Consider the following 16,288-nt stretch of genomic DNA (forward strand, 5'->3'; position numbering starts at 1 on the left):
CTTTTTACGTGCTGCCAGCACAAAGGCCGGTCAGGCGGTACTGGTATCAACCACGCTTGAATGGTACTTTTTTACATGCCACCAGCACAAGAGCCTTTGGATTAACTAATTGCTTTTAACATAGGCACAAGACCAGAAATTTGAAAGAAGAGTTAGTTGATTAAATCAACCCCAGAAAAATGAAAGGCAAAAAAGTGAAACAAATAAAGCAAGGCATTTTGTCCAATGCTTGAACTATTCTGCTAATCCCTTGCCATCTTCAGACTTAATAATACCAACAACAACAATGGCTGGACTAAACACTTTGGTCATATAAATAGCATCCAGTTAACCAGAGCATTCAAACTCACTACATATAATAGTTGATCATTATAATGAAATGGGGTGGGATAAGGTTCATATGAAATATTGGTTTCAAATGTTGGCACAAGGCCAGCAATTTCAAAAGAAGTGAGAAATCTTCCTCAGTGCTCCACTGTTACTTATTTTATCAACCCCCAAGAGTATGAAAGGCAAAGTTGACCCCACTGGCATTTGAACTTGGAACATAAAGTTGAAAGAATTGCTGCTAAGCATTTTGTCCAGTATGGTAACGATTCTGCTTTATATTCATATAAAACATTAAAGATGATTGTAATTTTTATGATATATCGGGGTGGCGGGGTTTTATCAGCCAGCTCCTAGGCTGGTGAGAAGAATTCATCCTCAAACCTGGTTTAAATATTTTCAACAGAATGAAATCCTCTAAAGATCAGGTGATAATGTTAAACTAAGAGATGGATTAAATCAGTGTGGCGTTAGGAAGGGCATCCAGCTGTAGAAACTCTGCTAAATCAGATTGGAGCCTGGTGTTGCCATCCGGTTTCACCATGCTAGCATGGAAAGCGGACATTAAACGATGATGATGAACAATGATAATTAAATATTATTAGGAATTGTATAAAAATATTGTTGAAATACTCTATGTATTGTTGAAGTATAACCAATTTAATTATACATAAATTTTAACAACTAAATCTAAGGGTCATGTAGACACCCAGTTAAAAACCACTGGATTAAGTTGACAAGAGACTAATTAATAAGTAACAAATCAAAATTAATGAAAAACATCATTGTTGTTGATATTGTTTCATCCCAAATCCAATCATGATCCAGTATGGTGATTATCTTAGTTGTTTTTTTTTTTTTGCTTATAAGTGACTACATAACCCAATTCGGCTTATGTTATTTTTTTTAAAAGACAATAATATCTGAATTAAATAAAATTCAGCTGCTATTTCCTGTTGTTCAAATGTTTGCTCACTTATTCATGTATTTCTTTGCTATTATATACCAACTTCCTGAGAATTAAAAGTATATAAAAAAATACAATACCAGAATAAAACCATGCAGACTGTGTGTCTCTTGGTTTAGTTTAATCCGCTTTCCAGCGAGCAAATCATAATCCCCCTCAAGTCTCAATAGAAACGCTGATAAAACTATTAAATAATGATATAATTATGTTGTTATTCATTACTATTGATAGTATGTGGCCTGGTTTTAGCTTTTTTGGGGTCAAAAACTTATGTGTGTACCTACATTACTATTGCCCTTGGGTTGGGGCAAAATATAAACCATGAGTATAAACTATTATACAAGTTCTTATTTTCTTTTTTTTTTTTCTTTTCTTGTTATGAATGGTTGACATTTCCCTTGTCATCAACCATCAAAGGAGTGGATTAGCAGAATCAGTAGAGCATCAGACACAGTGATACTTGGTTGTAACCCTCTATGATCTGAGTTCAAATATTTCCAAAATTAATTTGCCTTTCATCTTTCAAGGTTCAATAAAATAAAGTAATAGCCGAGTACTGAAGTGAAGGTGCATCGCTTAGTGGTTAGGGCATTGGACTCATGATCATAAGATTGTGGTTTCAATTCCTAGACCAGGCGATACATGAGCAAAGCACTTCACTTCTCGTTGCTCTTGTCCACTCAGCTGGCAAAATCGAGTAATCCGGTGATGAACCAGCATCATGTCCACAGAGGAATGTATATGCTAGAGAAACCAGGAAACCAACCATTTGCTGCTTATGGGGTGTTGTGGACTCACCACTGAGGTTGATTGAAATGATGATGTCTCCTATGTTGATCTTGTTTTGCCACAAGGGCAAAAAAGAGACAACGTTAATAGCATTTACAATACAGCTTGGAGAGTGGAGTAGATTTTTATGCGATCCGATGAGGAAGCCTGTATGCTGTCATTCAACATGCTAGAAACAGTTATCAATTCTTTGTAAATCACACTCTATTTTCAAAACAGGACAGATCCATTGAATGATGTCGTTTTGAGTACACTGTGTCTAAATAAATGATGGGATGTTCACAATAGGTGGAACACTTTTGATCATATTTCTGTTTGAATCAACCCCGATACTTGTCTGGTACTTATTTTATTAACCTCTAATGTAATAAAATGAATATCTGTTAATTTCTTTGATGAATGAACTGTCCAATCAATGAATATGTGACTGAGTATTTCATACTCGGTTGTAATTCATTTACTTAAACCCTTCAACAACTTACAGAACATAGGACATTGTTGACTTTTTTCCACAGTTCTTGGCTCTGGTTATCTTCTCCCCTGTCGGTTGTTGGTTTTCAGTTGTCTTTGATGTATCTACGTGTGTCTGGCCAGGCTGCTTATATGCATTCCCATAACTTTCTCTCACCATCCAATTCTATTCATTTGAATTGAGAGCTTGAGTCACTTGCTAATTACACAACCATGCATTGCAGTTACTTTCTCACTAGAGCTTGGTGATCTTGGCCATTGGTCTTCTAGGATCCCTCCACTTAGCATCAATGTACGAAGCATCATTGGCTCAGTTGAATTCTTCCACTGCCTTTTCACACTCTGCCATGCTCCTGTCCCATAGCTTTGCTGTGTCCCTAGCAGGGTAACTGAACAGGTGTTATGCCAAAGGGCAGCCTGTAGCTATGCAAGGCACTACAAAGAGCTTGCACTCCACTGGCATAGCTTTTCAGGCTAATTAAGGTGCACAGGCCACCACACAGCCAAAAGAACTTAATCATGTGGTGGATCTTATTCTATGGGTACATATCTGTACTCGTTACATAATTCTCAAGCAGAATCAACATGGCACAATGTATGATCCTTATGTAGTCCAGGTATAATCCATCCAGCAGGATTCCACACAGTCTTCATTAACCGAATTTCATTCAAAAGATAATGAGCGTCTTTTACCTTACTGAGGTTATGATAAAACACACCTGCTTGAGATTCCATGCGGTGAGATTGAAACTGGAACCTTATCATCATGAAGTGATCATTCAGCCATAGAGTGGGATGAAAAATACATCAACTTCTGTAGGATATGAATTTATTTTCCCTGTTAAAGGAAGTGGGGTAGTGCTCATAAAATTTTCAGTGCCACCCATACTGGTAAGATTGATCTTCAGCTTAATCAACTATTAGAAAATATATAGGTGGGGAAGACATTTGAAAGAGGCATTATTTTGATGAAGAAGAAGAAGAAGGATTAGCAAATATTTAGAGCAATGTCTGGGAGGTAAGTCAAATACAGTAAATTTTTAGTATAATACATAATATTTATTCAGAATTGAAATATTGTTACCAACTCAAGGTGGCGAGCTGGCAGAAACGTTAGCACTGGGCGAAATGCTAAGCAGTATTTCATCTGTCTTTACGTTCTGAGGTCGACTTTACCTGTCATCTTTTCAGGAGTCCATAAATTAAGTACCAGTTGCATACTGAGGTCGATCTAATTGACTAGCTCCCTCCCCAAAAATTTCGGGCCTTGTGACTAGAGTAGAAAAGAATAATGTTACCAACTCCGGTAATCCAATAAATAATTGCTTCCAATTTCATGACCTTGACTCCAGAGTACTGCTTAGAAGAGATTACTTACAACGTTTTTAAGTGGGCCAAGTATTCAGCGAAAAAGTTCAGTTGAGCACTGACCAATGTAGTAGCAGTAGAAAAGTTATTGAGATGATATTGCTCAACAATAGACCAGTGTTGTGATGTGTTGGTGAGGAAAGGTTTGCTTAGGAGACAGATGACATTTGAATATAGAATAATATATATATATGCTAGTATTTATATATATATATATATATAGGAGAATGTACGAAAAAACAACAACAGACGAGGACAGGTGGTGTAAATAACAAAAGGATGTATTAGTATGATGCTCGGGAATACGGAAAGTCTTTGACATTTCGGTGGACAAATATTCTCTATTTGTAGTTAACAAGGCAACCATTGGTTTCATGCTGATAGAAATCTCTCAACAGTTATCAAAATTGTCACATTGGAACATTGGTACCTGCCTCCATCTTGGATGAGAATACACAACGCTACATGAGATTGTATGGGATTTGGGAATTAAAAAAAAAATATACAGGTCATGGGAAGTAACTTATAGGAAAATCATAATTGTTGTCTCCCTTACTTTGGGCCTGGTATCTTTCTAATGGACTGCATTCACCATTTTATGTGAGCATGCTCGTTTTCATCCAAAGCTACAAATATAAATACATATACAGTTCTATATTTAATGTAAATAATGTATAAATACACATGTATGTGCACATGCCCATCTGTACAAAATAAAATATTTTGTATATTTCTCTCAGCATGAAACCAATGATTGTTTTGTTAACCTATAAAAAAAAGTATATATATATATATATATAAGATAGATGTACTGCTCATTCTCCCATCATATTCCCCAATGAGTAATTGTTACTCTAGACTCTAGTATATGGTAAATCTGTACTTTGTACAAGCTTATCAGATATTTAGAGTAGAAGTATTTTCTCATCTTGAAAGAGAAACCTAACCTCTATGAAGCAGTTTTATTTTATATCATGTATTTCGTTAACAAAAGTGGCTTTGGTTATACGTTTGCCACATGTCAGTGATTGGTTCATTGTACTTTTTGGTGTGAATAATCAGGAACTTTGTTCAGAAGCACAAGTTTATCAGTTTTTTTGTTTTTTTTTCTTTTATCGATGTTTACATCTTTTACCCATATACAGCAGTGAGCGATATACATATTCATACTTAGATAATGAGCTTACTGCCTCTTATCTTTTACTTGTCTTAGTCATTAGACTGCAGCCATGCTGGAGCACCACCTTGAAGAATTTTAGCCAAATAAATGGACCCCAGTACTATTTTTTAAGTCTGATATGTATCCTATCATTTCTTTTGCTGAACCACTAAGTTATAAGGGGATAAACACACCAGTTTTCAACCAGAAGTGGGGAACAATACAGACACGAAGACACACATAGTCATACACATGCACTCACACACACACACACATATATATATATATATATATATATATATATATATATATATATATATATATATGTATACATACAACAGGCTTCTTTCAGATTCGGTCTATCAAATCCACTCACAAGGCTTTGGTTGACCTGAAGCTATAGCAGAAGACATTTGTCCAAGGTGCCACACTGTGGCACTGAACCTAGAACTTTGTGGTTGGGAAGTAAACGCCCTGCTACACAGACATGGCTGCATCTATCTTTACTACCACTCACAAAGTATTAGCCAACCTGAGGCTATGATAGGAGATACCTGCCCTCAGAGCTGTACAATGGGATTGAACTGACAACCACATAGTTGCAAGCCAAATTTCTTAACCATATAGATCTGCTTGTGCCTCAGTCTTGGCCAAGTGAAATGTATAGTGTTACCATGAGAGGTCATAAGAGATTATAAGATACAGCATTTTCACAGGTATGTGGTCTGAGCAGTGTGGTGTGTATGTAAGTTGGTTTGATAGTAACATGTATAACATTTGTGTTTCTGATGCTGCTGCAGGAAACTCAGACATCAAGTACCACTTGTAGGTTAGGAACAATAGTCTCAATTCAAGCCCAAATGTCCAATGAGGACATTTAAGATGAAATTTGGATTCAACAAATCCATATGTTTACTGCATTTACAGTAGAAAGAAGCAGAAAGGGTTTATTCATTAAACTTATGAAATAGGCTAACATTTCCAGTGTCACTGATCCTGATGTGGTTAATTTAAAATCAAGACTCCTTCTGTGAAGGAGGGTCTGGTAGAAGCAGTTCTATTTCTAAGAACAAGTCATTGGTAAATTTTGGATTGAGATTTTTCAACTTCTATTCTATAAATATAAAGTTTCTTTAATAAACCTTGCAAGGATTAATCTTTCAAATCTAGGACTATATTTTCTATATATAGTATATCTAGGACTGTGTTCTTACTCTTTTAAATGATGACATGTAAAGTGAGGAAGATTTAACTGCTATGTTCAGACTCCCTTTGTAGCTTGCTCATAAACATGGTAGGTAAGGCACCTATTGATGAACAGAAATTGAACTGTTTGGAACAATGTTTCACAAAACAGAAGAGATAATGAGGTTAAAAGTCCAGTAGAGGTTGTTTAAACTATTCATTCTGTTATTTCAAATAATAATTCTTCTCATGAAATTAATCTAAGAAAAGCTATTTAAAACAACTCCCAAGTGACCCCTTTTTTTCTTTTCTTTGTTTACATTTAAAAGAAAAAAATTTTTTCTCTGTTTTAAGGTATTTGCTTTCATTCATTTCAGATATTGTTGTGATGACAGGAGATTTAGTTGATGGCTCTGTGCAGAAGTTAAAAGATGCTGTGGCCCCAATGCAAGACATCAAAAGTGTCCATGGGAAGTTTTTCATAGCAGGTACATGACTCACAAAAAGGGTACTTAAGCTTTTCCATAACTAACAAAAAGCAAAAAAGGTGTTTAGTTGATTGCAATGGTTAGGGTTGGATGAAATGTGTTAATTTACCTCATCCTTCTATGTTCTGAGATTAAATTCTGCTGAATTCAAAGTTAAAAAAAATTTTTGGAAATATTCACCAATATTTTTGTTCTATATTTGAGAGATGAGGAATTACATTATTTACATTGTCCTCATCTTGTTTGTTGTTAACACATTTCAGCTAATATACTCTCCAGCCTTCATCAGGTGTCTTGGGGAAATTTTGAACCTGGGTTCTCATTCCATAATTGCCCACGGGCATATGGCATAGTGGTTAAGAGCACGGGCTACTAACCCCAAGATTCCGAGTTCGATTCCAGGCAGTGACCTTAATAATAATAATAATAATAATAATAATAATAATAACACTGAAAAATACCTTAGGTATGCAAACCCAGGTTCGAAATTTCCCCAAGAAACCTGATGAAGGCTGGAGGGTATATCAGCCGAAACATTGTGTTAACAACAAACAAGATGAGGACAAATATCCGTCGAATGTAAATAACAGCAATATTTTTTATCTTATTTGCACAGAAATTTTAATCACATTTAGTTGTTGATTAATTCCTGTAAGCTCTAACCACGCAGAGTTATTGTTTGTTGGCGTCACACATGTGATACCAACAACCAATGAACTGTGTGAGATTAATAAATAGTTAGATTATAATAATGTCAGGAAAATTTTAATTTTTTACATTTAACTAAGACTTCATTGCATTGATTATGGCACTATTTTTAGTTAACTGTGTAAATTAGAAACAGTGGGGAGCTTTGTAATTAGCAGAAGAGGATTCGTTATAACAGTTGCCAGGCAGTTAAAATGATATGAAGTTTAATAAGCTTTATTCAAAGCGCTCACAATGGTCTTTTTGGATGTTTGTGGTGTTTAAATTGCAATAAAGCAGTGTTCATCAACAAAAGTAAGTCTAATATTCACTGTTCCAATGGTAACTCTTGAAGTTGTTCCAGCGAGAATGGTATCTTGCCTATGGCTTGATTATTCGTTTATAAGATGATTGCATGTAAAACTAATCAATAAATGTTAGGAATTAATCTTCTCTTTTATAATGCCTTCTTAAATCAGTTCCTTTCTGGTGAATAGGGACAAGTCCCATTATCATCATCATTATTTAGCATCCATCTTCCATGCTGGCATGGGTTGGACAGATTGACTGGAGCTGACAAGGCCAAGGGAATGCCAGATTCCATAGTCAGTTTTGGCTTGATTTCTACAGCTGGATGCCCTTCCTAATACCAATCACTTTACAGAATGTATTGGGTGCTTTTTACATGACACCATCTCCAGTGTTCTTTACATGGCACCAGCACCAATGCTTGTTACATGGCACCAGCACCAGTGCTTTTTTCAATCTGAAACATGATTCAGTAACAAACCATTTTCAATGGAATGTGTGATGGGAAGTTTGTTGTAACTACATATTCATATCTAAATCAAAACTTTTTTCTTTTATTGTATTTTATTATTTTATGTAAGAACATCTTACCATGTTCCAAACACCAATGTTTGATAAACCAATAAATAAGAAAAAAGTTGTATATTTTATTAAATCCTTCCAAATTCTTGTTTATTTTCAAAATTAATTGAAACATACTTAGTATATTTCAGTAGAAATACAATCAGAAAGGGTTTAAATTAATTAACTAATAACATATGTAGAATGTCCCAAACACTTGTATAATCAACTGTACTTTAATAAAAATGGGCAATTCACAAACAATACTCCTGCTTATGAAGTCTTTATTTCAAGACCTCTGTGAATTTATATTTCTTTGTCTATTGTCAGATGATCACATCAACCACTTCCTTTCTATGAGTGCCAGACTGCATACAATGGCAAGTTCCAACTCTGTATTACATACATTCAGCAGTGAAATGGACTGGCCATTTGAGAATCAAGTCTTCAATGCAGTGCTGTTAGAAACAACATAAACTGGTGACTCTTTTGGTTGGTTATCAACATCATCACAACCATCATTTTGTATTTTCTTTTTCATGCTGGAATCAGTTGGATAGATCTCTCCCAGCATCTTGCCACATGTTGTTGCTCTCATCAAATGTACACACAACAACAAAGAAAGCCAGAAAACTTTGTGATTGTATAGTTTCTTTCTTTCCTTTTACATGCTTTTTTTTTTATATAGTTGGATACCCTCTTATCACTAGCCATTTTACAGTGCTGACTGATAGCATTTTTATCATGCCACTGACACTAAAAGGGTTGTTTGCAGAGAAACTAGAATCCCCTTCAGCCCTGTATCAGTTCTGATTTAAAGTTACTGCAGATTGTAGAATCCACATCTCCTCTAAGTATTCTTTCCATTTTTTCTGGTACTCATAGCAATGCAACTATTTACACTATCTTTTGGAATATGAAGAAATTAAAAATCCTAGCACACTTAGAAAATATTGCCCCAATGCTAATACCTATAGAGTGTGTAATGATAAATCTTGTTTTTTATACGGTAAGTTTTTCTCTCTCATCTACTGAATGTAATAATGTGTATATTGCTTTTAGTTAAAGTAGGTACTTTTATTTGACCTTTGCTCCTAACCTCACTTGCCTATTAAATTAGTTTTTGTTGTTTTTTTTATGTTACCAGGAAACCATGAATATTATACTGGGGATGTTGACAATTGGTATAATCACATGAAGGAACTTGGTTACATTGTATTACACAATACCAACATCAAACTTCCTCGCACTGGTGTGAAAGCAGCTCAGCAGTTTTGTTTGGCTGGAGTTGATGACATTGATGCTGTTCACTTGGGGTAAGATTCAGTTCATTTTAGCTCCTTTGTTGGTGAGCAAGCAAAACTATGGACAAGGATATTCTAGCAGCTGCCTGACTGGTTCCCGTGCCAGTCACATGTAAAAAGCACCATTGAAGCATGGTCGATGCCAGTGCCAGCTGACTGATCCCATGCCAGTGGCATATAGAAAGCACCATTCAAGCGTGGTCAATGCTAGTGCCAGCCGACAGGCTCCCATGCCGGCGGCACGTAAAAAGCACCATTCAAGCGTGGCCAATGCCAGTACTGCCTGACTGGCCCTCATGTCAGTGGCATGTAAAAAGCACCCACTACACTCTCAGAATGGTTGGCATTAGGAAAGGCAACCAGCTGTAGAAACTTTGCCAGATCAGACTGAAACCTGGTACAGCCTTCTGGCTTGCCTATCCTCAGTTAAACCGTCCAACCCATGCCAGCATGGAAAGCAGGCATTAAACAATGATGAACTATAATGTCTAATGTGTCCTTCTCTTAAGATGTAGTTGTAACTTTTAGCAGGTTCGATAGTCACTAAGACGTTCTCTTGTTGATGGGTTTGTCCCGTTCTAAGCAGATGAAGCTTCTGAAGTTTTCTTTTTATCTTGTTTCAAATGATGAAGTGAATCCTAGCTAGGCTACTACATTTATCTAATAACAAAGAACTACTTATTTAGTGAGTGGAGTGTTGAACTAATTATTAAACTGGCATAGTTTTGTGGTGTCAAAAAAGAATTTAGTAAGTTTGCAGTGTCCAGATTTCATCATCGTCATCATTGTTTTAACATCTGCCTTCCATGCTGGCATGGGTTGGACAGTTTGACAGGAGCTGGCCAGGCAGAAGCCTGCACCAGACTTCTTAGCATACTTCTGTATCTGTTTTAGCATGGTTTTCTTATGGGTGGATGCCCTTCCTAACACCAACCACCCTGCAGAATGGACTGGGTGCATTTTACATGGCACCAGCACAGGTGAGGCCAGTTTTGGCATGGTTTTTACAGCCGGATGCCATTCTAAATGCCAAACATTTTGCAGTGTGGACTGGATGCTTTTTATGTGGCACCAGCCCTGACAGGTTCACCAAGTAACTTGCAAGACAGGGAATCTTTGAGGAGGAGGGGATCTTGTGTCAGATGATGAAAGGGTAGAGTGTGACAGAGAAAGTTAATAAGAAAGAAGAAGAAACAGGTGTGTTGCTGTAAAGTAGATACATGGTTACCTAACCAGAGGGAATAACAAGAGAAGGGGAGAGAGAGATGGTGGCAAAGCACCAGAGTATACTCACAAGGAACGGAGATCGGAATATATGGGATGGTAGAGTAAAGAAGAGAGAGAGATAAACAATGGCAAGTGCTTGGGCATACCCTCAAGGTGTGGGGGTCATAATATATGTGACACAATCATCATCACCATCAATATTTATCATCTTCTATTTTTATCATTTTTTTTTTCTTTTCTCCTGTTTACAATGATGGGTTGGCCATGTCTTCATAGATATCATCTTCTCTGATTGCATATTGCTTCATTTCTGAAGATCAGTTTTATTATGATGTAATATTATCGAAAGATGTCCATATGATGAAGGATATTTGGTATGTAATGAGATTGACTCAGAGTCACCTGTTGCACTCCAGTCATCATTTGTAGTTTAAAACCGAAACCTGAGCTTAGACTCAATATAGCAAGACGTAGTAGACTGACTTGAAACTCAACATTGTTTTATCTTGTATACACAGCTCAGAAGCACAATTGCCACCAGCAGATTTGAATTGATGTTATCTTATCAAGTTGTCCAATACCTTAACCCTTTAGCGTTCAAATTAATATGTCAAAAGTAATCCTTATTCATTTACATTTTTAAAAATTAATCCGGTATTATCTTGTAGCTTCAAGAGTTGAAAGATGTAATTGTTTATTTTTAGAATGACATTGTAGGGTAGGTGTGAGATGCTGGTTCTGGCCAGTTTGAGCATAAAATGAGTAGAACATTTGGGCCGGATGTAGCCGGTTTAAACACTAAAGGGTTAATATACTTAGTTTTCTTGCTCCTTCAAGAATGCTTACATGCACCAAAAGCCTTCATGAGAAATTCTCTCATGCTAACAACATCCACTTTTATGTGAGGATAAATATGTCGTTAATAATTATATTTTAAACTCTGTTATATTAACATCATTATCATTCAACGTCCGTTTTCCATGCTGGCATGGGTTGGACAGTCTGACTGGAGACTGGCAAGCTAGGAGGCCGTACCAGGCTCCAATTTGATCTGGCAATGTTTCTACGGCTGGATGCTCTTCCTAACGTCAACCACTCTGAGAGTGTAGTAGGAGCCTTTTTACGTACTACCAGCACAGGAGCCAGTCGGGGCAGGGGCGCTGGCATCGGCCATGTTTGGATGATGCTTTTTACATGCCACCGGCACAGGGAGCCAGTCAGGCAGCTCTGGCAGCGAGCCACGCATGAATGAATGGTGCTTATCATGTGCCACCAGCACTGGTAATGGCCGCAACTACAATTTCCATTTGATTGTGATTGGTGTTGAGCAGTTGAAAACTAAACCTTATTCGTATCAGGATACCAGTCACTCGTTAAAGATGAACATCTAACAGGAAAGTATTATTCTGAAACTAATTAGAATGATATATTTATTTATTATTTTATATCACTGTTTGTGAAGAAGAAGCTCCATTGTTAGTAAGTTTCCAAAAGGCCAATCACTGGTCTGTCGTCTCTTCAACTGCAAAAGTCATGTGGTAATCATCTAACATGATGCAAGGAACATTGTTAGTAAAGCACCACATGTTTTTTTCATTTTAATTGTTGATGTTTATAGAAGATAAAGGGTATACCACATACACATGTAATGGTCTTCTGCACAGTTCCTGCCTACCAAATTCCACTCGTATTGTTAGTTAACCTGAGACTGTGTGCTGCATAGTTCCATGTTAGATTGTCATTGTTAACAAGAGACTAGCATCGTTACGGGGAACAAGATTCTTTTAACTGCACCAAAAAATCGTTTGTATTTGGAGTTGACAGTATAGCAGCTTTTGGTTTCCATGTGAGTTCTGGGTTCCTCCAGCTACTTAACCCCATGACAACGATTCTTTATCAGGCAACGAGATCAGCAATTAATACACGACAATGGTTTGGCATATATTTACATCAACCGCTTTAAAGCCTGCATTGTTTATTTATGCAAACTGTCATCAGTGTGAGGACCATAAATTCAATGAAACTGGCATGGCTGGATGCAACTGTAAATTCCATGAAGAACCAGAAGAATTTGCTGAATGTGTATAAATTTGGTAGGAAATCATAGTGGAAATGGTGGTGTAACTGCCAAAGCTGTTGCTTTTATACTATTGTGGTGAGGAAGTCTCGAACTGAGTTGGAATTATTTACATGAAGAATCTAATAAACCTATCAGATTCCTTGAAATTTGCATGGTGGCCTCTGTTATTGATTCCATGAGTGATAGCAGATATTTATATCAACTGGTACACAAACAGGTACAAAATCACAGCAGATAGGGCTGCCTATATTTTTGTCATTTGATTCAAAGCGAGTACACAGCACACGTAAATTTACATCAACCAATGTTATGGGGTTAATGGTAGGCACCACTAGCCCTTTAAGGGAACTACATAGTTATAGTCATGTCTGACCCTTATGAAATTTTAAAATTGCTTCCTGGTTTCAAATCAACATCTTCATTGTTTAACATCTACTTTTCCATACATGCATGGGCCAGACGGAATTGGTCAAGGCCAGTTTTCCACATCCAGATGCACTTCATTCTGCACACCATTTCTATTTTGGTGCTGCTCATTTACAATTAACACATGATGCAAACTAAGGTACACGCACACATGCATACTATAAGCTGCTTTCATTTTCTTCCACCAAATCCACTCACAAAGTTTTGGTCAGCCCATGGCTATAGTAGAAGACACTTGCCCAAAGTGCTACACAGTGGGACTGGACTTGAAACCACATGGTTAGGAAATAAGTTTCTTTGCCACACAGCCATGCCAGCATCTTCATTTTCCTAAATATTCATGTTGTTGTTGTTGCAGCTACCATGGTCATGGCCCTGATATCGATGCAGCTTTGTCCAGCTGTGATCCCACGCAACCAGTTGTCGTACTTGCACATCAACCCAGAGTAGCCAAAACAATTCTAGATTCTTCTTACAGAGTTGACTTAATCTTATCAGGTGGGTATAAAAATATCATCTTTGTGTCCTTTTGTTTTTTGTTGTCTTTTTCGTTTTGTTTTTTGTTGTTGTCTTTTTCGTTTTGTTTTTTATTGTTTTTTTTGTCATCAAGGAAATTAAATGGCTAAAACAGCAACATAAAACTGAATGTTTTGCAGCATCTAATTACATAATCATGTGTTCTGTGTTCAAATCCTGGTGCAGTTAACTTTTGATTTTTATTCCATTTCTATTATCAATTAAATAAATCCATTCAATAGACTAATTGCACTGATTATCCTCTTCTTCCAAAATTTCAGGCCTTGTGCCTAAAGTAGAAATGCTTGTTGCAATGATGATTATTATTATTATTATTATTATTATTATTCAGTAGTTTTATTTTTATAACGTGCTTTCACTTCTACCGAGCGCAGCTCTGTGTGCCTTGGGTATGTGCTGTGCTTTTATGGTTACTGTATTGAAAGTGTTTTACGTAGGATGTGTGCAGTGCCTATTATTATCATCATCATCATTATTATTATTATTATTGTTATTACTATTATTATTATCATTATTATTTGATGAAGACTGTCAGCTTCTTTTGCTTGGTACGATGGAAAAGTGTCAGCTGTCCGCAGCCAGCAGACTAAGGTGACACTTGTTTACTGGTCATGCTTCAAGGACCCTGCCAAGAATTCTTGCAGTTCCAAGCAATACCGATTTTTGTAGGTGTTCTATCTTTACATTTGTACCAGTTTTTTGAGCCGTGTTGGTAGCTGAGAGTTCCAAGAGCACCAATTACTACTGGTACCATGTCCACTCTCTTCATTGCCCACAACCTGTATATTTCCCATTTCAAATTGTCATAGTTGCTCAAATTATTACATCCACTCTCTTTGTTGCCCACAATCAGCATTATTATTATTATTAGTAGTAGTAGTAGTAGTAGTAGTAGTAGTAGCAGCAGCAGCAGCAGCACTAGTAATAGTAAGGCAGCAAACTGATGGAATTGTTGGCATGTGGGACAAAATGCTTTGCCTTTCATCCTTTTGGGATCGATAAAATAAATACCAGTTAAGCACTGGGGTCAATGTAATCAACTTATCTCTCCCTCCAAATTGCTGGCCTTGTGCCAAAACGTGAAACCATTATCATTTTTCATATCTGGATGCTGGATGGTAGAAACTGTAGTGAGACTAAATACATGTATTTAGTTATGTCCCCTTATACTTTGAGTTCAAATCCTGCCAAGTTTAACTTTGCTTTTATCTTTTTAGCATCAAAGGAAAAAATACCTGTGACCCCTCACCTAGAAATGTGTGACTTGGTGACTACAAAGAAACTATCATTATTGCTATGGTCCTTATCAATGTTATCATGATGCATAATCTAGAGAAGATGATATTGATAACAAATCCCATCAGCTCATCTATCCTGTCATGGGTTGGACAGGTTTCCTGACTCAGTGTTTCTGACCAGATGCTCTTCCCTTCACCAACCCTTTTAATCATGTCGTATGACTACATGAATATAGTGTATTTATCCTAAAACTGGATATGAGGATAACTAACTGTAATATAATAAATATTATTCGATTAATATTTAGGATCCCTGGTTTTCACTTAAGTGGCCTAGGTACAGTTTCAAGCTAGAAAACCCTTTATATAAATCTGTGAGGGAGACTTTTTACACAGTTATTTGGCTTGTTAGAAATAAAAACCAGTTCACATGTTAACGTCGTAAAGAAAAGAAAGGGAGATAATGCTATGAATAAAAAACAAAAAAAAGTATCCAGTACACTCTGTAAAACGGCTGGCATCAGGAAGAGCATTCAGTAATAGTAAGCTTGCCATAGTAACCATCGCAGCCCTTAGGTTAGTCAGATCATCCTGTCAAGCCATCCAACTCATGCCAGCATGGAATATGGATGTTAAATGACTAGTATGGTGATGGTGATTATTCATCATCATCATCATCATCATCATCATCATCGTTTAACGTCCGCTTTCCATGCTAGCATGGGTTGGACGATTTGACTGAGGACTGGTGAAACCAGGTGGCTACACCAGGCTCCAATCTGATTTGGCAGAGTTTCTACAGCTGGATGCCCTTCCTAACGCCAACCACTCAGAGAGTGTAGTGGATGCTTTTTACATGCCACCGGCACGAAGGCCAGTCAGGGGGTACTGGCAATGGCCACGCTCAAAATGGTGAATTTTATGTGTTATTTTGTTTATGTATTTGGTTTGTAAAGATTCTTGATGTGAATTCATGTTGAAACCAAATCTCATTTTGTCTTGGGAGAGTCCTTATTCCAATCAGTGAGGAGGCATGTCATTGATGAAGTCACAAACAATGACAAACAAAGGGTTTTTACTAACAACTGACTGGTTGTCAACTAGAACAGGGGTTTTCAAACTGTGGTCCGCAAGGACAAGACAGGGGGTCTGTAGACAGCAAATA

At 36.9% G+C, this 16,288-nt stretch overlaps 1 protein-coding gene across 1 annotated transcript in view; it reads left to right on the forward strand.

The window, feature by feature from the left end:
- Window positions 1-16,288, forward strand: part of LOC106876911 (transmembrane protein with metallophosphoesterase domain) — a 24,299-nt gene that overhangs the window by 3,592 nt on the left and 4,419 nt on the right. Inside the window, exons 2-4 of the mRNA XM_014925661.2 lie at window positions 6,644-6,754; window positions 9,459-9,627; window positions 13,707-13,846. Coding sequence (XP_014781147.1) covers window positions 6,644-6,754; window positions 9,459-9,627; window positions 13,707-13,846 — 420 coding nt within the window. The remainder of the gene's footprint in view (window positions 1-6,643; window positions 6,755-9,458; window positions 9,628-13,706; window positions 13,847-16,288) is intronic.

Source organism: Octopus bimaculoides, chromosome 17 (assembly GCF_001194135.2).
Source record: "Octopus bimaculoides isolate UCB-OBI-ISO-001 chromosome 17, ASM119413v2, whole genome shotgun sequence".
NCBI lineage: Eukaryota > Metazoa > Mollusca > Cephalopoda > Octopoda > Octopodidae > Octopus > Octopus bimaculoides.